A 25,412-nucleotide genomic window follows, 5' to 3' on the forward strand; every position below is an offset into this window, starting at 1 on the left:
GTGGTCATGTATGGATGTGAGAGTTGGACTGTTGAAGAAGGCTGAGCACCAAAGAATTGATGCTTTTGAACTGTGGTGTTGGAGAAGACTCTTGAGAGTCCCTTGGATTGCAAGGAGATCCAACCAGTCCATTCTGAAGGAGATCAGCCCTGGGTGTTCTTTGGAAGGAATGATGCTAAAGCTAAAACTCCAGTACTTTGGCCACCTCATGCAAAGAGTTGACTCATTGGAAAAGACTCTGATGCTGGGAGGAATTGGGGGCAGGAGGAAAAGGGGACGACAGAGGATGAGATGGCTGGAGGGCATCCCTGACTCGATGGACGTGAGTCTGAGTGAACTCCGGGAGTTGTTGATGGACAGGGAGGCCTGGCGTGCTGCGATTCATGGGGTCACAAAGAGTCGGACACGACTGAGTGACTGATCTGATCTGATTGGCTGATTCATGTTGCACTTTGACAGAAAACAATAAAATTCTGTAAAGCAATTATCCTTCAATAAAAAATGAATTAATTTTTTTAAAAAGGACAGATTTCATGTCTATTTTCTAAAGAAACTGCTACCTTAAGGATTCTGCAGAAGCTATTGAAGGTTCATTGTACTGTTCTGAAAGAAAGAGTTAAAATGCCAGTTTCAGATTTTCCCCTTTATTTCTGAACTATGTTTTATTGAATGTGCTGGGCATTTAATGTAATGACAACTGTGAAACAGTATGTCAAACTCACTTTCTTTCTTCTTTTTATCAATTTCAGTATATTTGATTAATTCAGCTACAAATACACACTGTATCCTGAATTAATCTTAGTGTCCTGCTACAGATCAAACGTCAACTCATGAAATTTAAAATTCATGAGTGCTTCTCGCATTAATCTCAACCTCCATCTCTCCTAGAAGAGATTATGCCTCAATAAGTACATGCCTTTGGGAAAATTACAGTGCCTTTGCTGTCCATAAGGATGTTGGAATTTCATAAGGTTTCCCAAATATTTTCATGTGTCAATGTCACTGATGAAGGCAGAAAAATGTACATAATTCATTTTGGAAAAAAAAAATCTCATCTGCTTTAAAATGAGAATGGGACTTCTTTTTTCTCTAGATATCACTGACATTGAATACTTAGGTTTGAGATAAATCACCACTTCATCAAAGCAATCTCTTTCTCCACTTAACTTTCACATTATTTTTTGGATGAGGCATCACTTTCTACTTAGTACTGTATTGATTTGTGGTCATGTTTATCCTCCTTATTTGACTAGAAAGTCACCGAGGGCTCTGAGTGTGGTTTTTACATCTGGAGCAATTGTGGCACCTGATTCAGGGCTTTGGACAATGAGGAAGTTTCTTAAGTGTTTGCTGAAGTAACGAATCACCCGCAAACCCAATCTATTTCTCATTAAGTTATAATAATATAATGCTGGAAGGAATGTTTATTGCCTTCCCTCACTCAGTATGAATCTACACTCTGTTTAAACTGGCCTTCCTAAGTAAGGAAATTGTACAGTGTGTTACACATTGTGATCTAAACCCCAGAAAGTTCTCTTGCCTCTAAATATTCAGAAATTTGTGTTACTATGGATACACACACACACTCATACTGCTTAGAATTTCTAAATTTAGAATTTCTAAAATGAGTAAAGAAGATGCCATCAGTCATTCATACATCAATTGGAGTTAGTCAAAGTATTTCTTTCCTGAAAACCTCAGGAATTAGGATAAAAGGGGTTTATGAGCCAAATATGTTGCACACCGTTAATGCTGATAGAAACAAATTTGCTTATTGCTTTTAGAGGAAGACCTGGCTATGTGTGTGAACATACATGCTGATACATAGAAATGTTCATGCCTTTAGCCTAATGATCCAATGTTTGGAATTTGTTTTAAGTAAATAATGTGAAAATGAAAAAATGAGCCAAGACATTTATAACAGAATTTTAAGAGGAAAATATAAAACTAATACCGAGTCAAATAATACCAAGCCAAAAAATCAATAATAGAAAAGGTATTTGATATTTATATAAAAATTTGATGACTGACTCTACAACTAAGATAAATGTAGAAAGGATACAGAAAATGCTGCTGAATGGACAAAAGAAAATATAAAATTATATATATTTTTATTACAACTACATATAATTTCATTGGTATGAAAACTGGAAGAGATCATCCAAAAAAGGATTACCTATATAGTTATCAGAGTTGGAAATCCATTCTGGAAATATTATTGATAAAGCAAAAACTATAAAATCTGCAAGTTTCAGGTGAGGACCAGGAGTAGTGTATAAACTTATATTGACTAAGTATATTGGAGGTGGCCTGGACTAGACATTTCATGAAGGGCTGTGGCAGCCCATGGAAGGAATAACGAAACCCACAAGACTGGAGGACACCAAAAAATTAACCCAAGTGTTTCAAATGCTGTCTAAGATTGACCTGCCTGAAAGATCCCAGAGTTACAACTTCACTTAGAATTAATCTAAGTCTCAGTGGTATATTCTCCCTTATAGTTTCTCTAATGCCTTTATGCTCTAGTTTAAGACTTTTGTGATTGCTTTTCCCTAGGAAGAAACAATGATTTAGCTAGAATTCATACTCAATGCAATTCCTTTAATACATTTAGTCGTTATCTTTACATATGCATCTAAATCCTCTTTAAAATAGTAAGAAGTCTCTATCCTTGATTCCTTTTAACTAGAGGTAACTCTGATGAAACAAGAAATGATTCATAATAATTTAGTCCTAATAACAATAGCTGACACAAAATGAGTGTGCTCCCGATGAGCAGCACTCCGGGAGTTTGGTATGGAGCAGCTCATTTTCATCACATAACAATGAAAGGACACGAGTACATTCATAGTTTTCAGATTAGAAAATCAAGGGAGAAAGAAGTTCATTACCCCAGATTTTCTAACTAGTTTGAGCAGAGCTGCAATTTATGCACCAAACACTTTCAATTCTACCTCTCTTTAGGCATTAACTCCCTCCTGCTAAAAAATCATGAGGGAGTTAACAATTATCTTAGCAACATGGAAGAACTCTATTAAGGGAGATCTCCTGAAGGGCTTGCTAATTCTAGATTCTCTCAAATCTGAACTCAGAAGTAATTATGATACAGTGTGTTATACAGTTAAACTCCCTAATACTTTAAAAATTATCAGTTGCTGAAGATGAGTTATTTGGTACTGTGTCAATTAACTCCTTTGTCTCCAGCGTTCCTGTATCTCCTCTTTCTTCCAGATTCTTAATGGTTCTGAAGACCTACAAATTGACCTTGACTCACATAAGGGGAGAAATGTTTATCTTGTGGGTTTTTTGAGAGGATTTTGAAAGAGACTTTGAGTCTCAAAAGAGTGTGAAACACACAGTCTTCCTTACTGTGCTGATAAATTAAATCTCCATATCATAGTGGGCACTGATGCTTTCGGGAAAGAAGTTGAAGGGGACAAAACTCCTGGCTTCTGTATTTTAGCCACCAGCAGACAGTGACTTGATACCATGAAAATTTGCAAACTTCTAATGCTCCTTTCTCCAGCATTGAATCAATTAATCACACACCCTGGACTATAAATCAATGTATGCCTTGTTGTTGACTCTTGATTCTGAGGATTGATTGGAGTTAACACAGAAAAACCAATGAGGAAAAATTAGGCAGGTCCACCATAATTTCTGTCTCTTATTTTTATGATTTTCTTTTAAGTCAAAATTATCCCCAAATCGGAGAAGGCAATGGCACCCCACTCCAGTACTCTTGCCTGGAAAATCCCATGGACAGAGGAGCCTGGTGGGCTGCAGTCCATGGGGTCGCTAAGAGTCGGACACGACTAAAGTGACTTATCTTACCTTATCTTACCTTACCTTATCCCCAAATATCTGGGTTATTTCCAAACTAGAGCCAACAGCTTTTAGGAGTCATAAAAGCAGAATTCATTAGTATTAGAACCTCAAGCAAGGGAAGTCCAGTCAAGGCACAATTTTTAAAATGGCTTACCTTATTTCCAATGAAACACTCATTGAAATTTCTGAGAAAGCAAATTAGTTAATTTAAATCTATAAATGATCTTTCTGACTCTCCGTTTGTACCAATTAAGTGTTCAGGGTAGAATTCTAAAAGTACCCAATGCATTCTCTAAAAGTACCCATTGCCCAATATCTACCTTTGGCAATAAAATTTGGAAGATTTTTGCTCTCTGTATTAACAAAGCTCACACATATGCACACATGCGCACACACACACACACACACACACACCACTGCCCCAACTGTGCCACCCCTGGGACACAGGATATAACTGATTGTGTCTATTTTAAGTTTTAGCTTTTAGGGTAAATCTATCAGACCACCTGATCTGCCTCTTGAGAAATTTGTATGCAGGTCAGGAAGCAACAGTTAGAACTGGACATGGAACAACAGACTGGTTCCAAATAGGAAAAGGAGTTCATCAAGGCTGTATATTGTCACCCTGTTTATTTAACTTATATGCAGAGTAAATCATGAGAAACGCTGGACTGGAAGAAACACAAGCTGGAATCAAGATTGCCGGGAGAAATCTCAATAACCTCAGATATGCAGATGACACCACCCTTATGGCAGAAAGTGAAGAGGAACTCAAAAGCCTCTTGATGAAAGTGAAAGTGGAGAGTGAAAAAGTGAGCTTAAAGCTCAACATTCAGAAAACGAAGATCATGGCATCCGGTCCCATCACTTCATGGGAAATAGATGGGGAAACAGTGGAAACAGTGTCAGACTTTATTTTTCTGGGCTCCAAAATCACTACAGATGGTGACTGCAGCCATGAAATTAAAAGACGCTTACTCCTTGGAAGGAAAGTTATGACCAACCTAGATAGCATATTCAAAAGCAGAGACATTACTTTGCCAACAAAGGTTTGTCTAGTCAAGGCTGTGGTTTTTCCTGTGGTCATGTATGGATGTGAGAGTTGGACTGTGAAGAAGGCTGAGCACCGAAGAATTGACGCTTTTCAACTGTGGTGTTGGAGAAGACTCTTGAGAGTCCCTTGGACTGCAAGGAGATCCAACCAGTCCATTCTGAAGGAGATCAGCCCTGGGTGTTCTTTGGAGGGAATGATGCTAAAGCTGAAACTCCAGTACTTTGGCCACCTCATGCGAATAGTTGATTCATTGGAAAAGACTCTGATGCTGGGAGGGATTGGGAGCAGGAGGAGAAGGGGACGACAGAGGATGAGATGGCTGGATGGCATCACTGACTTGATGGACGTGAGTCTGAGTGAACTCCGGGAGTTGGTGATGGAGAGGGAGGCCTGGCGTGCTGCGATTCATGGGGTCGCAAAGAGTCAGACACGACTGAGCGACTGATCTGATCTGATCTGATCTTAAGCAGATTTACTTACTATAATAATGTTTAATTAAATAAATACAAATGGTTAAATTGCTTAATACATATTTGCATTACAAATTACATTGTACAAGTTACAATTACACTGTAACTAAATGATAAGCAAAGAAATTAATTCTATGGAAAGAGTTTGTATGTGGGCTCCCAGGTGGCTCAGTTTTAAAGAAACTGCCTGGCAATGCAGACCTGGGTTATTGGGTTCGATCTCTGGGTCAGAAAGATCCTCTGGAGGAGGAAATGGCAGCTCACTCCAGTATTCTTGCTGGGATAATCTCATGGACAGAAGAGCCTGGTGGGCTATAGTCCACAGGGTCTCAAAGAGTCGGATACTACTGAGTGGCTAAGATTGATGGCTTGACAGAGTTCATATACCATTGTTAAATATGTCAAAGTCATAATATCTTTATCATATGCAAAGTATTTCCTCCAAATATTACAAAATAATTCAGCTTCAAATGGAACTTTTGTCCAATTAAGTTTTCAAAGCACACATACATTCATACCAATTGACAAGAGAGTTTTCAGGTTAAAAAAGAAGCAAGGTGAGGGGAGAAACATCAGCGAAGTGAGGGATCAAGAAAAAGGTCTCATACTTTGGCCTATTTTCATTCTGGCCCTGAACATTCACTTACCATTCAACAAACATTTATTGAGAACCTACTAAGTGGCAGACACACAATCTGGATCCCTGTTTAAAAATATACAAAGAAACAACTTTAAACTTGAATTTTTCCTTATTTTCATTTGTTTGCCAATGACCACAGGCAATTCCTTTCATTTTTTTCCACTTTAAAGACATGAGAAATGGATGTTAAAGTTAAGCCAGGATTAACAGAGGCTTAGAAAGGGATTCTGTTGAGGAGTGAGTAAGCGCTTCTGTTCCTCACCTCTCTCTTTTTTCCCATTCATCCTATGACACTCCTGCAGGCAGAAAATGAAAGGGCCTCCCTTTTCAGAAAAAAGTGTATAAGTCAGATTGCAGTTAAAAGTTCAGAAAAGTGAGCAAGGGGAGACTAGCCTAGACTGTAGATCATCAGAAAGTCTAAAGCAGATTTGACTTCGTCTAAAGTAGATTTGACTTCTTTAAAAACCTTTTATAGGTTAACAGCAAAACCTTTTATAGGTTTTTAAAGAAGCCTGAGTTATTATAAAGGTGTTTTTAGGGCTACTGACCTGACTGTGATTCACAGAGTGAAACGATCAGAGAGAAAGTGTCTTAAAATATTCTGTGACATTAGCTGTAGGGGATAGATGGATTGATGGATTAAATTCAAACATTTCAGAGAAAGGTCTGTCAGAACATGACAACAAATTGGGAGATTGGGACTGACCTATATACACTACTGTGTGTGAGACAGGTCGCTAGTGGGAAGCTCAGTATACAGCTCAGGGAGCTCAGCTCAGTGCTCTGTGGTGCCCGGGAGGGGTGAGGGGTGGGAGAGGAAGGAGATCCAAGAGGGATGGGACACATGTGAACATACAGCTGATTCACTTCGTTGTACAGCAGATATGAACACACCATTGCAAAGCAGCTCTATCCACCCAACCTCAAAAAAAAAAAAACAATGTGAAGACACTTACACTACTGAACTGCACACTTAAAAATGATCAAGTGGTAAAAAAAAAAAAAAGGTTACCTATTATCTCTAAAAAAATGTATTCTGGTGGATGTATTACAGTGTCTACTATACCAATCTATATTACAGAAAGCATCTCCCATATAGGAGGCTGAAGGAGTTCTAGAATGAGGTTTTAATTTTAACAACACACACACACACAAAAGAACTTGACAATGGAGAGGAGTCGGGGGTAGGGCGGGGGGGGAGGTGATTGCTGTGATTGGGATAGTGAGAAAAGAGGGAGTCAACAGCAAGAGAGCTAACACTTGAGGATAGCATTTGGATTTGAAGTAAGGAATACTGCAAAAAGTTTCCGAAGTTCTAATGTTGAAAGTAATTTGTTCTCTGCTCTGGTCCATTGGCTCCCATCACTCAGATGAGAAAGGACCAGAATTGATGACTCGCAAGGCTATTACCTTGTTTATCACAAAGGTGTCTGATGTAAAATCAGGTCAGCTGGAAAAGAACTCAGAAATCTCCTAAAATGAAATGTTTTAAATGCGAGGAGTGAAAATAAGTACATTCAAAGCAAAGATTTTTAAAAGAGAGTGGCTTAAAAAAAAAAAAAAAGGATAGCACCAATTCGAGAGAGTAATGGGATTTGTCACAAATCCCTGAGCAACCCTGTTGCTCCAGGACTTCTGAACTGACCTTCGGTTTTTCTTCCCTCCCCTTCTGGCCTTTTCCTCTATACCCATCTGACACTTACCCTTTAACTTTGCTTTTCACACCTGCATTGTTAATGTTATTATAATCTGCATTCATTTTTTCCACTAATTCCCCAGTGGAAACTCTCTGAAGGCAGGAATGACACTGTACTCATTTTTGTATCCAAATACTGACACGGTGTTTAATACATAAAAAGGTCTCATTTTATTCAAGACTGTTTTATTGGAATATAATTACTTTACAGTGTTAGTTTCTGCTGTATAGGAAGTGAATCAGTTATCCGTATACATTCACCCCTTCCCTCGTGGCCCTTCCTCCCAGCCCCCACATCCCACCCCTCCAGATCACCACAGACGCTGAGCCTTCATCCCTATGCTTTAGAGAAGTTTCCCAGAAGCCACCTATTTTACCAAGGTTGCTTCCGTGCCCTGGCTATTATAAATTGTGTTGCAATGAACACTGGAGTGTATATGTCTTTTAAATTCAATTTGTATGTTTTGTCTCTGGAATTAACATAAATTCTTCTAAGGTTGGAGCCCAATGTCCTGCATAAAACCTTGAGCAAAATGGAATAATAGTCAAGGAAGTTACTTTCGTATTTTGTATTTTTGTACACTTTACAATCAGGAAAAAACATACACTATCACATTTGATCTTCAGGGCAGTCCAGCAAGCCAAAGTTTCACCCCCAGGTATGGATAAGGAACAGATGCATATTTTAAGCCATCAACTCAGGACTACATGGCTGGCAGGCACTATTTGGAGCTCAGCTTCCTCTTAATACAGGCTGGCCCACTGCTTATTTGGTCCTTGTCCTCAGGACAAGTCACTTAATTAACTGAACCATCTTCACTTTCTTATCTCCATCTTCTTCCTGAACCAGTTGTTTTTCTACCAATAAGAAGACATACTTGCAAAACAGATGCAAGTTGGGAAAACTGCTTCAAGGGATAAAATTAACAACTGTTAAAGTGAAAGTCACTGAGCTGTGTCCAAGTCTTTGTGACCCCATGGGCTGTAGCTCACCAGGCTCCTCTGTCCATGGAATTCTCCAGGCCAGAATACTGGAGCGGGCAGCCATTACCTTCTCCAGGGGATCTTCCCAACCCAAGTATCAAACCCAGATCTCCTGCTTACAGGCAGATTCTTTACCATCTGAGCCACCAGGAAAGCCCAAATAATAGATGACAATTTCTAGTGACTCAGACACTTCCCCAAGACAGCTCACTCCCCTTCGATCTTTGGTAAACTTCCCCCCATTGTCTACACTGAACCTGAAGAAAATTGTCAAACACAACACAGATATAAATTTCTTTACCTCCTAAAATTGATAAAAGCCTAAACTTCTGTCCTTAGTAAATATCCCTAGATGTCTCTCCCCTGTCTGTCCCTATCTGATTGCCTCCCCAGGGCACTGTGGCTAAATATATACATTGGTTTGGGTGTCTTCTGTGTCTTTTGTCTGTATCAAATATATTTATGTATATTTTTTTTTCTCTTCTATCCTTATACTGTGACTGAATCTTTTTTTAATTCTCTCCTTTTCAAACCTTCTTCCTGCTAAATTATTGTCCTTACTAAATAATTTTTTATTCTGTATGCTCTTTTGCAACTATCTACTTCCAAAAATAAGATACTAGAACAATTGTTACTCTTGCAACCCTTGACTAATGTATTATACTTCAGAGCAAACAAAAATGTTTCTCACCTCCATTCCTTAGGTTTCCTTTTCATCTAAAGATGCCGAGGGACTTCCCTGGTGATCCAGTGGCCAAGACTCCATGCTCCCAATTCAGGGGGCCTGGGTTCAATCCCTGATCAGGAAACTAGATGCCACATGTCACAACTAAGAACCTGCGTGCTGCAGTGAAGATCAAAGATCCCACATGCCAAAACTAAGACTTGGCACAGCCAAATAAATAAATATTTTTAAGTAAAAAAATAAAGACACTGAAACGTTATTGATATATGTATGACTGGGCAGATGGAATAGCACAGCTCTGGTCAAGATGCAAAGTGGGAGCCACAGCTCACGACTCTGACCTCCACACAGAATCACTGAACAGGGCACGGGAAGGACATTCTCATCCAGCTGAGGGCCGCTTCCTGTGCTCTCTGACCTGGCCCTTTGAAGTCACTTAGGAAGGTGGGCTGTAACGGTAAAAGGTCAAGTTACAGCACGGGTAAATAACATCTCCCCTAGGATTTCTTACATCTCAGTTGAACTCATTAGGAAAAAAAGAGTCATTAAAATATTAACAACTATGATTTAGGAAAATGTCATTTAACCATGAAGCACTTTCGATTTTGGGCAAGAATGCCATGTGTTTAAGATTTAATACTGCCATCTTTGAAAAGCAGACTGGATAGCTACAGCTTTCAGTGGCTCTGGAGGCACCTAGGTATTTCTGGGACGTATTTGAAACTACATAAGATTTCTCCAAACATGATAACGGATTATGTCAATTCCACTTGTCCATTGCTCTGATTCTCCCCATTTATAAACTGAGTGTAATAATGTTAAACAAGAGCATGTCACTGACTATCTTAAAAAATCTTTCAACAGAAGTCTACTTTTTGGACAAAGTCTTGGGAGAAATCAATACATACCCACTGTGAATGAAATAGGTCTCATGGTCAATCTAGGTTCAAAATATTTTGAGAAAATACCCATTGGAGAAAAGAAACTAAATATAATCAGGCTAATGGAGAGATAGTTCCATTAATAAATCCAAGTGATAAAGAACAAAGTCAGACTCTTTCTCTCTAAACAACCATTAACTAGCTAGCCAATCACTATAAAAAAAATCTAGGAGATGAGGAAGGGAAGGACTGAGAGTTTGGGATTAACAGATGCAAGCTAGAGTATATAAAATGGATAAAGAATAAGGTCCTACTGCATAGCACAGGGAGCAATATTCAATATCTTGGGATAAACCATAATGGAAAACAATATAAAAAAGAATATACATATGTATAAATGAATCGCTTTGCTGTATAGCAGAAATTAACACACTGTAAATCAACTATACATCAATAAACTTTCTTTTATCTTTTTAAATAAAATTTTTTAAATGCTAGCCTTTAATCATGCCAATAATAGTAACTCACTATTTATGGTCAGCAGATATTTAAAATAACATTCCCTGATGATTCCAGGGTTGGTCACTCATTAACTCTGTGACTTTGCACCTTTATGTCATTTCCATAAAATAAGAATTTTGTAGATGTCTTTCCCTTCTTATATTCCAAAATTTTATCATCAAACTTTAATTCATTTCCTATGTAAGTATTTTTACTCCTCATATAAATTAAAGAAAGTAGGGAAAATCAATACACAATTCATATATGACCTATATCAAACCCCTTACGTTATACAGTGGAAGTGACAAATAGATTTAAGGGATTAGATATGATAGACAGAGTGCCTGAAGAACAATGGATGGAGGTTCAAAACATTGTACAGGAGGTGGTAATCAAAACTATCCCCAAGAGAAAGAAATACAAAAAGGCAAAATGGTTATCTGAGGAGGCTTTACAAATAGCCAAGAAAAGAAGAGAAGTGAAAGTCAAAAGAGAAAAGGAAAGATATACCCATCTGAATACAGAGTTCCAAAGAATAGAAAGAAGAGATAAGAAAGCCTTCCTAAGTGAACAATGCAGAGAAATAGAGGAAAACAATAGAATGGGAAAGACTAGAGATCTACTCAAGAAAATTAGAGATACCAAGGGACTATTTCATGCAAAGATGGGCACAATAAAGGACAGAAATGGTATGGACCTAACAGAAGCAGAAGATATTAAGAAGAGGTGGCAAGAATACACAGAAGAACTATACAAGAAAGAGTTTAATGACCCGGATAACCACAGTGGTGTCATCACTCACCTAGAGCCAGACATTCTGGAGTGTGAAGTCATGTGGGCCTTAGGAAGTATCACTACAAACAAAGCTAGTGGAGGTGATGGAACTCCAGCCGAGCCATTTCAAATCCAAAAAGACGAGGAGATGATGCTGGAAAAGCGCTGCACTCAATTTGCAGCAAATTTGGAAAACTCAGCAGTGAGCACAGGACTGGAAAAGGTCAGTTTTCATCCCAATCCCAAAGAAAGTTCAAACTACCTCACAATTGCACTCATCTCACACGCTAGCAAAGTAATGCTCAAAAGCCTCCAAGCTAGACTTCAACAGTAAGTGAACTGGAAACTTCCAAATGTACAAACTGGATTTAGAAAAGGCAGACGAACCAGAGATCAGATTGCCAACATTTGCTGGATCACAGAAAAAGCAAGAGAATTCCAGAAGAACATCTACTTCTGCTTCATTGACCACACTAAAGTCTTTGACTGTGTGGATCGCAACAAACTGTGGAAAATTCTTAAAGAGATGGGAATACCAGACTACCTTACCTACCTCCTGAGAAACCTGTATGCAGGTCAAGAAGAAACAGAACTGGACATAGAATAATGGACTGGTTCAAAATTGGGAAAGAAGTACATCAAGGCTGTATATTGTCACCCTGCTTATTTAACTTATATGCAGAGCACACATGTGAAATGCCAGACTGGATGAAACACAAGCTGGAATCAAGATTGCCGGGAGAAATATCAATAACCTCAGATATGCAGATGACACCACCCTTATAGCAGAAAGCAAAGAACTCAAGAGCCTCTTAATGAAAGTGAAAGATGAGACTGAAAAGGCTGCTTAAAACTCAGCATTCAAAAAATGAGCATCATGGCATCCAGTCCCATCATTTCATGGCAAATAGGGAAACAATGGAAACAGTGACAGACTTTATTTTCTTGGGCTCCAAAATCACTGAGAATCGTGACTGCAGTCATGAAATTAAAAGACGCTCGCTCCTTGGAAGAAAAGCTATGACAAATCTAGACAATGTATTAAAAAGCAGAGATGTTACTTTGCCAACAAAGGTCCATCTAGTCAAAGCTATGGTTTTTCCAGTAGTCATGTATGGATGCGAGAGTTGGACTACAAAGCAGGCTAAGTGCCAAAGAACTGATGCTTTAGAACTGTGGTGTTGAAGACTTGAGAGTCCCTTGGACTGCAAGGAGATCAAACCAGTCAATCCTAAAGGAAATCAACTCTGAATATTCACTGGAAGGACTGATGCTGAAGCTGAAGCTCCAATATTTGGGCCAACTGATGGGAAGAGCCGAATCATGGGAAAAGACCCTGATGCTGGGAAAGACTGAGGGAAGTAGGAAAAGGGAAGAGTCTAGGACAAGACGGTTGGATGGCATCACTGACTCAATGGACGTGAGTTTGAGCAAACTCTGGGAGATAGTGAAGGACGGGGAAGCCTGGTATCCTGCAGTTCATGGGGTGACAAAGAGGTGGACACAACTGAACAATTCCTCATATGCTAGTCTCCTTTCAAGTTTGAGAATAAAGAGATTAACAGGAATTAGCAGTATTTAACAGTATTATGACAAGACACATAGAAATGCCTGAGTTCAGCCAATCATCTCACCTTCAGGGCACTCCAAGGGAGCCTCATGTGCGAACACAAATCAAAGTAACATTTTATTAATAACTGTCCAAATACCAGATTCCCCAGTGAAAGGCTTTGATGAAAAGTCAGAACCAATATGAGGCCTAAGCACCATCTTCTACTCCACTGAAAACAACAGAACAGTATATTCAGGTTGAGAGGAAGAGAGGGAAGAAAGGAGGGAAAGCAAGATGTTTGAGCACGCTGGCTTCTATCTTTGAAGATGCAGTGGTCAATGAAGTCTCTCTCTCTCTCTCTTGTTCTATCTCCTTCTCTTTCTTTCCTCCCTGCCTTGAAAAAAATATAACCAATAAATACATCCCTTTCCCAACGACAATGTCTTGTTATCATTATGGACTTAGGATTTGCCTTGCTTCTTGTCAATATGGAAACCATCAGGGTCAACACAGGCCTTTAAGCGCCAATATGCTACCGTGGATGAAGGGGTTCCATTCACGTCCATGTAACTTTCTCTGTACGTCCTCCCTTTTCTCCCTCTACCTGTCCAGTGTTCTTGCCTGGAGAAGCCCAGGGACGGGGGAGCCTGGTGGGCTGCCGTCTATGGGGTCGCACAGAGTCGGACACGACTGAAGCGACTTAGCAGCAGCAGCAGCAGACATTTGGTTCCTACTGAAAAACAAACTGAATTACAACTGCTGTTGAGCCAATAATCGATACTTGAGGGGTCAATGCCAGCAACACGTTTTCCTAAGAGGCTTGGGGAGGGGTATGGTCCTTCTCATTTAAACCAATTCAGTTCTTTGTGATTCTTCTGGGTTTATCTTAAAGGTCACATTCCCAAGGAAGCTTTTCCTAGCCTTTTGACCTAAATTAGATAATGTTTGTCTTATGCTCCCCTTTGGTAATGCTATTTACATTGTTCAATTCAGTTCAGTCACTCAGTTGTGTCCAACTCTTTGTGACCCCATGGACTGCAGCACACCAGGCCTCCCTGTCCATCACCAACTCCCGGAGTTCACTCAAACTCATGTCCATTGAGTCAGTGATGCCATCCAACCATCTCATCCTCTGTCGTCCCCTTCTCCTCCTGCCTTCAATCTTTCCCAGCATCAGGGTCTTTTCAAATGAGTCACCTCTGCACATCAGGTGGCCAAAGTATTGGAGTTTCAGCTTCAACATTGTTACATATTTAAAAACTGCCTTTGTTATTAGAATGTAAGCCCTATAAAGGCAGGCAGGCAGGTCAGATAAATGTCCCCTCCCGCCAGGCAGTCACAGTGCTCTGCCCAGGGGCAGGCAATTCTGCCCAAACTTTAGCCCCACTCACACCTTGGTGGGAACAGACATACGCACACAAGATACTCTAAAAGCAGAGGCCAGATTTGTGCTTTTATCACTGTGTCCCTGTACCTAACGTGAAGTCTGCCATCTGGATAAAGCTTGATAATTATTTAACAAACTGAATTTTAATACTGAAGTTCTGACACTTGAAATACAAGACGTAATTATAAATTGAGCCTTTCAATGAATTTTCCCAAATAATTTTCCTACATCTTCCTCTTTCACCCTCTTAAAACACACACACACACACACACACACACACACACACGTACCATCTTCATACACACTGTACATTATTTTTTGTTCCTAGCTTGTAATTCAAGCTTATTTGTTTATATTAGTCTGACAAATACAACCTGGCTTTACAATGAATGTTTCAGAGGTAAATTGGGGAAAACTGAGGAAATTAACATAGTGTATTATTACAGATTAGATTCTTCTTTTCTATTAAGAACTATGGATATATTTGTTAAACATGTTGCCTCTATTTTTACCTCCCTATCCCAAACAATTTGAACAAATCTCCTGCATTTTCTTGATAAAAATGGAGCTCCATTTAACTGCAGAGTTTACACACTGTATCTTGGGATCCTTAAAGCAAAATATTTTACTTCAGTCAGGACATGATCTAAAACATATATGTGGGTGATAAGTGTGTGTGTGTATGAAAAAGAAGTTCCCAATAATTAGTTATCCCCAAATAAAACAAACTGCCTCAAAATTTACATAACTTGTCGCTTGCCATGACTGGCCAAAATCAAGCATAAATGGGTTAGTATTTATCACAAGTGTCCTAAAGAGATTCCAGCAGAACAAAGAAAGCTTGAGAAGATTTGTATTCTCGATATTTCCTAAGAACACAAGTGGTGCTGCCTGAAAAGCGACTACAATCCCCATGAATGCAAATTTACAGGCATTTTATTAACGTACTATTATGTATGGACCACAGAATTAATAGAATTGCTGGAAACACTTTGTCGTGAGTTCACTGAAACAGGAAAATCCAAGATTAGTTTGCCTTCCTTCTACAAGGAAGGAATCCAAGGCAGTATCCATACCATGGTTGCAGCTCCAGAATTTAGAGACATTCCAGCGCTCACATTCCATGATCACAGCCCGAGTCTTCATCCACTCAGTGGCCCAGCCATACTGGATAGGGCTTTTAGTGTTCTGGGTTAGAATCAGGCTTCTGTGGGAGTAAATGTCACCTTTGATATTAACTAACTGTCCATGCCCTTGAGTGAGTCATTTAATTTCTCAATGCCTTGTTTCCAGATCTGAAAAACTACGATGAAAACAATACCAAAATTATCTGGGCCACTGGAGGGAGTAAATAAATGAGCCAATACATAAAGTCCTTAGGATCCTGCCTGACACAGGTTCAGTTCGGTTCAGTCACTCAGTCGTGTCTGACTCTTTGCGACCCCATGAATCGCAGCACTCCGGGCCTCCCTGTCCATCACCATCTCCTGGAGTTCGCTCAAACTCATGTGCATCAAGTCGGTGATGCCACCCAGCCATCTCATCCTCTGCCGTCCCCTTCTCCTCCTACCCCCAATCCCTCCCAGCATCAAGGTCTTTTCCAACAAGTCAACTCTTCGCATGAGGTGGCCAAAGTATCGGAGTTTCAGCCCCAGCATCAGTCCTTCCAATGAACACCCAGGACTGGTCTCCTTTAGGATGGACTGGTTGGATCTCCTTGCAGTCCAAGGGACTCTCAAGAGTTTTCTCCAACACCACAGTTCAAAAGCATCAATTCTTCAACGCTCAGCTTTCTTCATAGTCCAACTCTCACATCCATACATGACCACTGGAAAAACCATAGCCTTGACTAGACGGACCTTTGTTGGCAAAGTAATATCTCTGCTTTTGAATATGCTATCTAGGTTGGTCATAACCTTCCTTTCAAGGAGGAAGCGTCTTTTAATTTCATGGCTGCAATCACTGTCTGACACAGGTAGTACTCGGTAAATGTTAACCTTATGTCTTTGGATAATTTTCTCTTTCCAGTGTCTTAGTTTTCTCATTCTAAAGCATGTACAAAAAGAATGTTCCTATCTTAGAGCACTGTGAAAATCACAGGAGAAAAGTAAAATTGCTTTGGAATAGATCAGCTTCTACACAAATGCTAGGAGTGAATAAAAATAATATTACAGACAGCTAAGCAAATTTTTTTCTTTCTGCCTTCTTTTCAGTAGAAAGTACTTTGTAACTTTTTTCTTCACTCTGCAAGAGAAATGTTTCGGGGAAAAAGAACTAGGAGTTTTACATCAAAGTAGACAATCGCTGTAGCAATAAAGGCATTCTTCCTGGTAAGCTTTCAGAGATGGCTTTTAGCATTTTTCTGCATATGGAAGATTGGGGCTTTTTTATTATCACAGAGTGAACTAAAAACACGCTCCACAAAAACATAAAAGCATTCTCTCTAGGAAGCGGAACAGGGCCCTGGCTTCTGGGCCTCCCACTGTTGACTTCAGCAAGTATTCCCTGAAGTGTCATTCACAGAGCAGTCTGCCAAAGATGTAGGGAGCAGAGTGACCTCCAACAAAGAGGAAGAACAGCATCTTCTTCAAGTGGTCAGAGAAGCTGGAGAGCAAAGCCTCTCTGAATCGCTCCCAAAGGTCTGCCTGACCTTTCACATTCATGCTGCAGTCCGGGGCATCCTCTTTCAGGTTGTCAGTGGAATCTTCCAATTTCCCAAACTTGCTCAACTCAGGGCTGAAATTTAAAGCCTTGCATTTAGAAAGCCAAGGAAGGACTGCCTTTGTGCTTGATGGGCTTAGTGCAACGGCGGTTCAAGTGCATCAGGCTGAGGGGACAGGTGCGTCCCATCAGGGCACACGCTCACAGCAGCGTGGAAGCAAGCCTTTAAGGTGAAGAGGTCATTTCTCTTGCTGTTGTAGAAAGGGTTGAAAATATTTAAATATATGTAGTTTATTATATACATGTAATAGTATATATAAAAATATATACAACGTAAAAATCATCCCGAATCTCACAACTTGGACATAACCGAGATAACATTAGACCTAACAGTCTAAGCTCCACAGGGTCAGGGATCTCACATAAGGATGAGCCAGGAGACAAGATCCCAGCCTGGAAGAGCTCAGCAGGGCTCCTCTCCTTGAGATGTCACTTGCTTAGGTGGTCTCTACAGAGGATGAGACGGCTGGATGGCATCACTGACTCGATGGACATGAGTCTGAGTAAACTCCGGGAGTTGGTGATGGACAGGGAGGCCTGGCGTGCTGTGATTCATGGGGTCGCAAAAAGTCGGACACGACTGAGCGACTGAACTGAACTGAACTGAACTAGGTGGTCTCTGTCACTCTATTTTAAATTTCCCCCAGTTCTCCCTGAGTAAGTTTTCTCCATAGCACTGATCACATTTGAACACTATATATATTTATTACAATATATTGTTATATATTATATAAATACATTTATAAATATGTGATATAAATGTTATAATAAATTATTGAATATTAAATATAGATTACTGATCATTTTTCTTCATGTCATGTTCATTAAGAAATGTAGCAGATCATAAGTGATCAGTTTAATTTCATCTTATATATTTTTCCTATTTATTTTGCTTATTATGTCTTTATTCTCCCTAAAACAGTGGTTTGCTCTGATTCCCAACTTTAAACAGTGCCTGGCATGGAGCAGGCAATCAGTAAATATTACCAAATTATTGAGGAAATAGAGATTAAATCAAACATACTGCAATGCACCTTTTTCCTAATAATTATGAACTAGTTCAATTAATTTTAGTTCATTCAATCATTATAAACCAGTCCAATAAGAGAGGACTTGGTAAATAAATCATGATTCTTCTACAAAACAAAATATGTCAAAATTTTGTATTTTGATATTTAATAAAATATTTTGATATTTTACAGCATGTAAATCATCCTGAATCTCACAACTTGGCAAAAAACAAGTTAACATTAAACCTTAGAGTTTGTTAGATTTTGAAAGTCAGATTATGAGAGAATATGCATAATACGATCCTATTTTCAATACATATACAAATCATATTGATGTTGTGTCTGGCATGATGCTGTGTGCTTGGGCCAGCTGGATGAAAAAGTGTACACAGGAAACTGACATATAAAGAGATAACAATGACACAATTAGATAAAAACTATAATGAATATACCTGCATTTTTTCTGCTTTAGAATAGGTCTGGCTCCTTGAGAAAATGGCCAGGGAAAAGTGGGAACAGTTACCTCATTAGAGAAAAGGCACTTTATACATATATGTCACGTTAATGGCCAAGCTGCCAGGGAAAATGTTATTTTATTGGGACACATGACGACGCAATGTTTTACTTACCATTCAAAAGCAAAGCCACTACTTCTAACCCCTTCACGAGCACAGTGACATCTTGCAAGGGACCTACAGCTTATAACTGCTTTGATGGCTTTAGCCCTAAGTCTAGATCGGAACAGTGTGGGAATCAGAGAATTGTGGAGAAGGACACTTCTGTTCACTGCTCACTGAAGCCCGTGGTGCTGCATCAGCTGTGGTCCTGAAATCACAAGAGGATTCTTCTTGGTTTGTTTCACCGTCCCTAAGACACCAAGGAAAGCAGAGACTTGGAAACTCGATCTGACCCAACCGCCCTGTTTGTCATCAGTACAATGTGTCACTTGCAAGTTCATCCAGTATCTTCCATTCCAGGGTGGGGAGCAGCTAAGAATAGCTGCAGCGTTTGACTCTAAGCGGCCTGCCGGGAAGCCCAGAGCCGACTGCGTGACTCATGATGGGATGCAAATTCTTGTGTGAGCGCTGATACAGAGGAGCTTTTCAGCGAGGGAAGGAGAGGGTGCCTCTTAACAAGCTGCCCTGGCTGCCAAGAACTTCCGCCCCCCTTTTGGTCTTTTAGTGACAAAGGGCAAACCTGGAGATAGGCAAGACTCCAGAACAGCACTAAATGGCACGAGGCTAAATTTCTCTCACCTAGCTCAGATAACGAATTTGGATGCTTTCCTTTAAAGTAAAATTTAAACTCTGAAATAAGCTTCGGTCATAAACAACATCATAATCTAAGATAGCAGAACCAAGGCTTAAACAGGTTGGGAGTGCTTCCACAGTCTTCATTTCAAAGGATTCCTATATTATTTATTGTATTAGCCACTACGTGTATTCGCATCAGCTAACCATCTCAGATTACCTCAGATGGATCCCACTCTCAAATACTCACTTAAAAATCTGTAAATAAAATGAAAATAATGCTAGCAGTGAATATTTATTCAGCTTGGCACTGTGCTAAGCTCTTTAGGTACATTTTCTAATTAAATTGTTACGATCACTCTGTAAAGTATATTAGATTATCATGCCTGAATTAAGTTCGGTTACTTGCCCACAGTCACAAAATTAGTCATCATGAGAACATCCTGCAATTTGGCATTCTTTCTTCCATTTTCATTTCAAGACCACCTGCTGTGGTAAATCAAGAAATTAATATTGAACTTTATAATGAGATTTCACACAAGCATCTGTCTATGGTAAGACTACTAATTCCAACCTTATATTGTATTCACCCAGAATGCAAATTAGGAGAAAAGATGGATTTTTTTTCTCTAAAGTGTGGAAGAAGAGACATCATTAATGCTCACCATTCTCACGTGAGATTTTAAAGGTAGAAAGATGTAAAGATCAAAATAAAAATGATTCAAAATATTCAAAAATCCTACTGCCATGCATATTCTTTTCTCTAATGAAATAGCTGATACCTGACTGTTCTGAACCACAAAGATGGCAATTCTGCACAGTTCAACCCTCAGATAGCACAGTGATGCTCCAGGATGTGGGCTCAGGACCAAGCAGACCTTCAAGACCTGCTCTTCACACTTTCTCGTTCTCTGATTTTGGCACATTATTATCACTCTCAGTCAAAGGTCCTCATGTTGTGAAATGGGGCTAATGAAAGTTCCCACCTTTGTGAGGATATAATTTGTACAAAGCACTCACAGGAGCAACCATCCAGGTCTCAGCGGTGAAGGATGCGCTAAGATGATTATCACGTAAGTGCTCAAAGAGCCTTCCCTCTAAGAGACAGGAGACAGCAAGCTCTGGTATACTTTCCATTTTTTTAAGAACATCAGCCGTATCGCATTAGGGCTGTGCCCTTAATGACTTCAAAGTGTACCTATTTAAGCCCTTACTTCAAGACTTTCCAACCTATATGTCACATGCATGAGCAAAGAAACCTGTTAGATGACTTCAGCCTCAGCCAGTTTCTAACGGTAACCTCAGAGGAGATGCTGAGCATGAATTACCCACGGAAACTAATCTAATTCCAGACTCACTGCAAACATCTGAGACAATCAGGTAGACAAGTGATTCAAAGTGTCTGGGTGGCTCGGGTACTTTTGAACGATGCCAGCAAGCCCCGAGTCCACATACCTTCCCCTTACAACATCTCCTCAACCTAAGTGGACCAGCGTGTGCATATGAGCCCGCATGTGCAACTCTATTCCTTTTCCCGTGAAATGAACACCAGAATCACCTCAGCACCCAGTGAAGATCCGGCACCCTGATTTATTCTCTCATTCTAGAATTATACAGTCAAAATTTGTCACCCCATGTTCTCATTTTTCTCTCTTGTGCCATCACTTTCTCTATTTCAAAAAGAATAAATTTTTGCTTATAACTTCTCTCTAAAGAAACAGGGAAAGGAGGACATTCTTGAATGTGTGGTTAGACTTGTCATTATAACTCCCTGGTTTTTAGCACATTGTGTAAACATGACTGACTATGTTTATCCATATTATGTAGATAATCATTTACTATTTCAATTACTTTGTGTAAAATAAAAGTAAATATTCGTGCCTTTTAAAAACAAAAATGCTAATTAATTCTCTAAAATCAATGTTACTAAACATCGCCTAAACCTTTTCTTGCCAGAGTTGCAGGAAGAATATAGATATTTTTAGTGGATGGTTGAACAATAACTAGACGAACTTTAGATTTTTTTCTGCCCTAAGACGCACAATTCCCTGACTCCATAGTTCCTGTACCTTCCACCCCACTTCACTGACCCTGTAAGGCCATTTATCATCACTGTCCAGAGCCGCCCAGTTTGTCATTCATTACCACCTAGGATGATCATATATTCCTTCCCCAGGACCAAGTGACTGGGCAAAGTTATGCCCATGATCTACCCCTGACAAGTTAGCGTTCGCACTCACAATTTTCCAGCTTGCGACTATCACCATCCGTCTCTTTCGTCATACCCCACGAGCCTACCTAAGAGTGAAGCCAACACAGAGAAGCCAGGACATGGAGAGAGAGAAAAGCAGAACAGCAAGGAGACGGACAGAGTCAGAATACCGCACACGTCTTTTCAACTCCTGGATTCAGCTGTTCCTAAAGTCTATATACCTGTGGTCTTCTTAGTTATACCAACTAATAGAGTCCTTTTTATTAAAAGCAAGTTGACTTGGATTTCTGGTATCAGCAACCAAAAATTCATGTAAAATAAATGACAAGGACATGCTGTATAGCACAAGGAACTATATTCAATATCTTGTAATAACCTATAATGGAAAAGAATCTGAAAATGTAGATATATAGATAATAGACAGAACTCCTAAAATAACACATCATTGTAAATCAACTATGCTTCAATTAAAAAATATATAAACTTGTAAAATGGGTGGTATAATGCCTAGCCATAGTAAATGCTCATTAAATTATATAAATATACAATTTAATATAAAGACCACACACTGATCTCAAGCATACAAAAAGTACTATACAGTGTATCACAAACAAAACACAGATGACTAAATCAGCCTTCAGGGTATTGCTATTCAAGTGTTAATGCTATGCATTAACTCTTAAATTCAAATATTAAGTACACATAACTTCAAATGTTAATATGGCTGTTGTCTTTCCAGTAGTCATTATAAATATGAGAGTTGGACCATAAAGAAGGCAGAGTGCCAAAGAATTGATGCTTTGCAACTATGGTGCTGGAAAAGATGTTTTTTCTTTTTTGATTTATTCATTTTTAATTGAAGGATAATTGCTCTATGGTACTGCATTGCTGTTGCTGTTGCTGCTGTTAAGTCGCTTCAGTCATGTCCAACTCTGTGCAACCCCAGAGACGGCAGCCCACCAGGCTCCCCCATCCCTGGGATTCTCCAGGCAAGAACACTGGAGTGGGTTGCCATTTCCTTCTCCAATGCATGAAAGTGAAAAGTGAAAGTGAAGTCGCTCAGTCGTGCCCGACCCTCAGCGACCCCATGGACTGCAGCCCACCAGGCTCCTCCGTCCATGGGATTCTCCAGGCAAGAGTACTGGAGTGGAATGCCATTGCCTTCTCTGATGGTACTGCATTGGCTTCTACCAAATATCAATATGAATCAGCCATAGGTTTACCCATGTCCTCTCCCACTTGAACACCCCACCCACCTTCCTCCCCATCTCAACCCTCCAGGTTGTTATCAAGCCTCAATTTGAGTTCCCCGAGTCATACAGCAAATTCCCTTTGGCTATTTATTTTACATATGGTAATGTATATTTTGATATTACTCTCTCCATACCTCCCACCCTCTTCTCCCCCATCAGCTGTGTCCGTAAGTCTGTTCTCAATGTCTGTTTCTCCATCGCTGCTCTGAAGATAGGTTCATCAGTACTATCTTTCTAGATTCCATGTATATGCAGTAGTATATGATAATTGTTTTCTGGAGAAGACTCTTGAGAGTCCCTTGGACTGCAAGGAGATCAAACCAGTCAATCCTAAAGGAAATCAACCCTGAATACTCACTGGAAGGACTGATGCTGAAGCTGAACCTCCAATACTTTGCCTACCTGATGCAAAGAACCAACTCACTGGAAAAGACCCTGATGCTGGGAAAGATTGAGGGCAAAAGGAGAAGCGGGTAAAAGTGGATGAGAGGGTTGGATGGTATCACCTATTCAATGGACATGAACTTGGGCAAACTCCGGGAGATGGTGAGGGACAGGGAGGCCTAGTGTGCCACAGTCCATGGGGTCACAAAGAGTCGGCACAACTTGGTGACTGAATGTACCCACATAGAGTAATGGGAGAACACTGGGTCTCAGGAGGAGCCTGAGTGAGGTTGTCAGCGAGAAGAGGAGTGGAGAGACGAGCGCAGAAGGGATGGAGGTCAATTCCTCCTGAAGGACCTGGGGAAACCTTCCAGAAAAAAGTTGGCTTTCAGCTGGCTTTGCTGAAGAGTTGGATATCAAAAGCCTGAGCTGGGGATGTGGTCGATAAACAGCTTCCAGAGGTGGTCAGCAACACGAGTACAGAAACTTGAAAATTCGCCATACGTTTGTAAACAAAGTGACCCTGGATCCATGAGCGTTCACGTGAAAGGTAAGTGTATCAAAGTCATACTAGGGAAGGAACACCAGGAGAACTTCCTGTCTCCAATAGGCTTTCAGAATTCTCAAAATCTCAAGTTTGGGGGATAAACACACAGATGCCTGTGAAACGCATCAGAATATTCAGACTGCTCACCATTGCCTATGGGTACCAACTGGAACAAAACGCATTTTTCCTCTTCAACCCTGGGGATGGTTCCTCTTGCAATGCCCAAATCTGGACGTAGCTCTCTTCCACCTTGCCACTGCTCTCCTTCTTCAATAACGAGCTGAACTTCTTCCAAAGAAGTCCAGTCGGCGGCCTCCACTTTCCCACCAGCCTCTCACTATACAACCCCTCGGAGGCCGCACAGCTGACTAAAACAGTCATAGAGAAATTTAGAGCAGAGCTTCAGGTTTCTGTCCTACGTACAGCTTATTTGTGGGATCTTGAGGAAAAAATATTTAATCTCTGTCGACTTTGGTTTCCCTCTGTAAAAGTCGGGCAATGGAAACCTCCCAGCTCTTGCTGAGAAAGTTAAATGATGTGCTCAGCCCAGCTGTTGTGACAGTGTAATCTCTTAATACTTGCTACTTTTTCTCCTTGTCATTGTTGTTAATTTCTTTCACTGTTCTCTGCCATCCACACTCACATTCACTTGGAACACCTTAGCTGAAGTTCAACAGTGACGCTAGGTCACAGGTCAGCAGTTATCAGTCCCCTTCTGTCTCCAAGGCTGCATCCGTCCCAGACTCCTCCTGATGCTCCCCTCCACCTGCTAACTCCCCACCGTCAGAGTTTTCACTTCAACCTTCAAATACAGGGATCCTTTCTCTATAGACACTGACTCTTTCTCTTGGTTCAAACTATGAATTGTAACATGTACTGCTGCTACTGCTAAGTCACTTCAGTCGTGTCCGACTCTGTGCGACCCCATAGACCGCAGCCCACCAGGCTCCCCCGTCCCTGGGATTCTCCAGGCAAGAACACTGGAGTGGGTTGCCATTTCCTTCTCCAATGCATGAAAGTGAAAAGTGAAAAGTGAAAGTGAAGTCGCTCAGGCATGTCCGACTCTTAGCGACCCCATGGACTGCAGCCTACCAGGCTCCTCCGTCCATGGGATTCTCCAGGCAAGAGTCCTGGAGTGGGGTGCCATTGCCTTCTCCGTGTAACATGCATAACCAAATCCCTTTGCTGTACACCTGAAACTAACACAACATTGTGAATCACCTACTTGCTGTTGTTGCTCAGTCGCTAAGTCATGTCCGACTCCGTGGACTGCAGCACACCAGGCTTCCCTGTCGTTCACTATCTCCCGGGGTTTGCTCAAACTCATGTCCATTGGGTCAGCGATGCTATCCAACCACCTCATCTTCTGCTGCCCTCTTCTCCTTTTATCCTTTTGCTATTTGCTGTTGGTGGTGTTCAGTTGCCCAGTCCGACTCTTTGTGACCCCATGGGTGGCAGTACGCCAGGCCTCCCTGTCCCTCTTCATCTCCCGGAGTTTAACCAAGTTCATGTTCATGGCATCAGTGATGCCATCCAGCCGTCTCATCCTCTAACACCCTCTTCTCCTCCTGCCCTCAATCTTT

The 25,412-nt window shown here is 40.5% G+C and overlaps 1 protein-coding gene across 19 annotated transcripts in view; it reads right to left on the reverse strand.

Moving 5' to 3' along the window:
* Nucleotides 1-25,412, reverse strand: part of MLIP (muscular LMNA interacting protein) — a 295,306-nt gene that overhangs the window by 220,821 nt on the left and 49,073 nt on the right. For 2 of the 19 annotated variants that reach the window (XM_070777787.1, XM_070777776.1), the window contains exon 1: nt 18,813-19,494. The exons of the other annotated variants lie outside the window; for them this stretch is intronic. In XM_070777787.1, the coding sequence (XP_070633888.1) occupies nt 18,813-18,815 (3 nt within the window). In that variant the 5' untranslated portion in view covers nt 18,816-19,494. Of the gene's footprint in view, nt 1-18,812; nt 19,495-25,412 lie in introns of those variants that run through there. 19 annotated transcript variants of the gene reach the window in all.

This window comes from Bos indicus, chromosome 23 (assembly GCF_029378745.1).
Source record: "Bos indicus isolate NIAB-ARS_2022 breed Sahiwal x Tharparkar chromosome 23, NIAB-ARS_B.indTharparkar_mat_pri_1.0, whole genome shotgun sequence".
NCBI lineage: Eukaryota > Metazoa > Chordata > Mammalia > Artiodactyla > Bovidae > Bos > Bos indicus.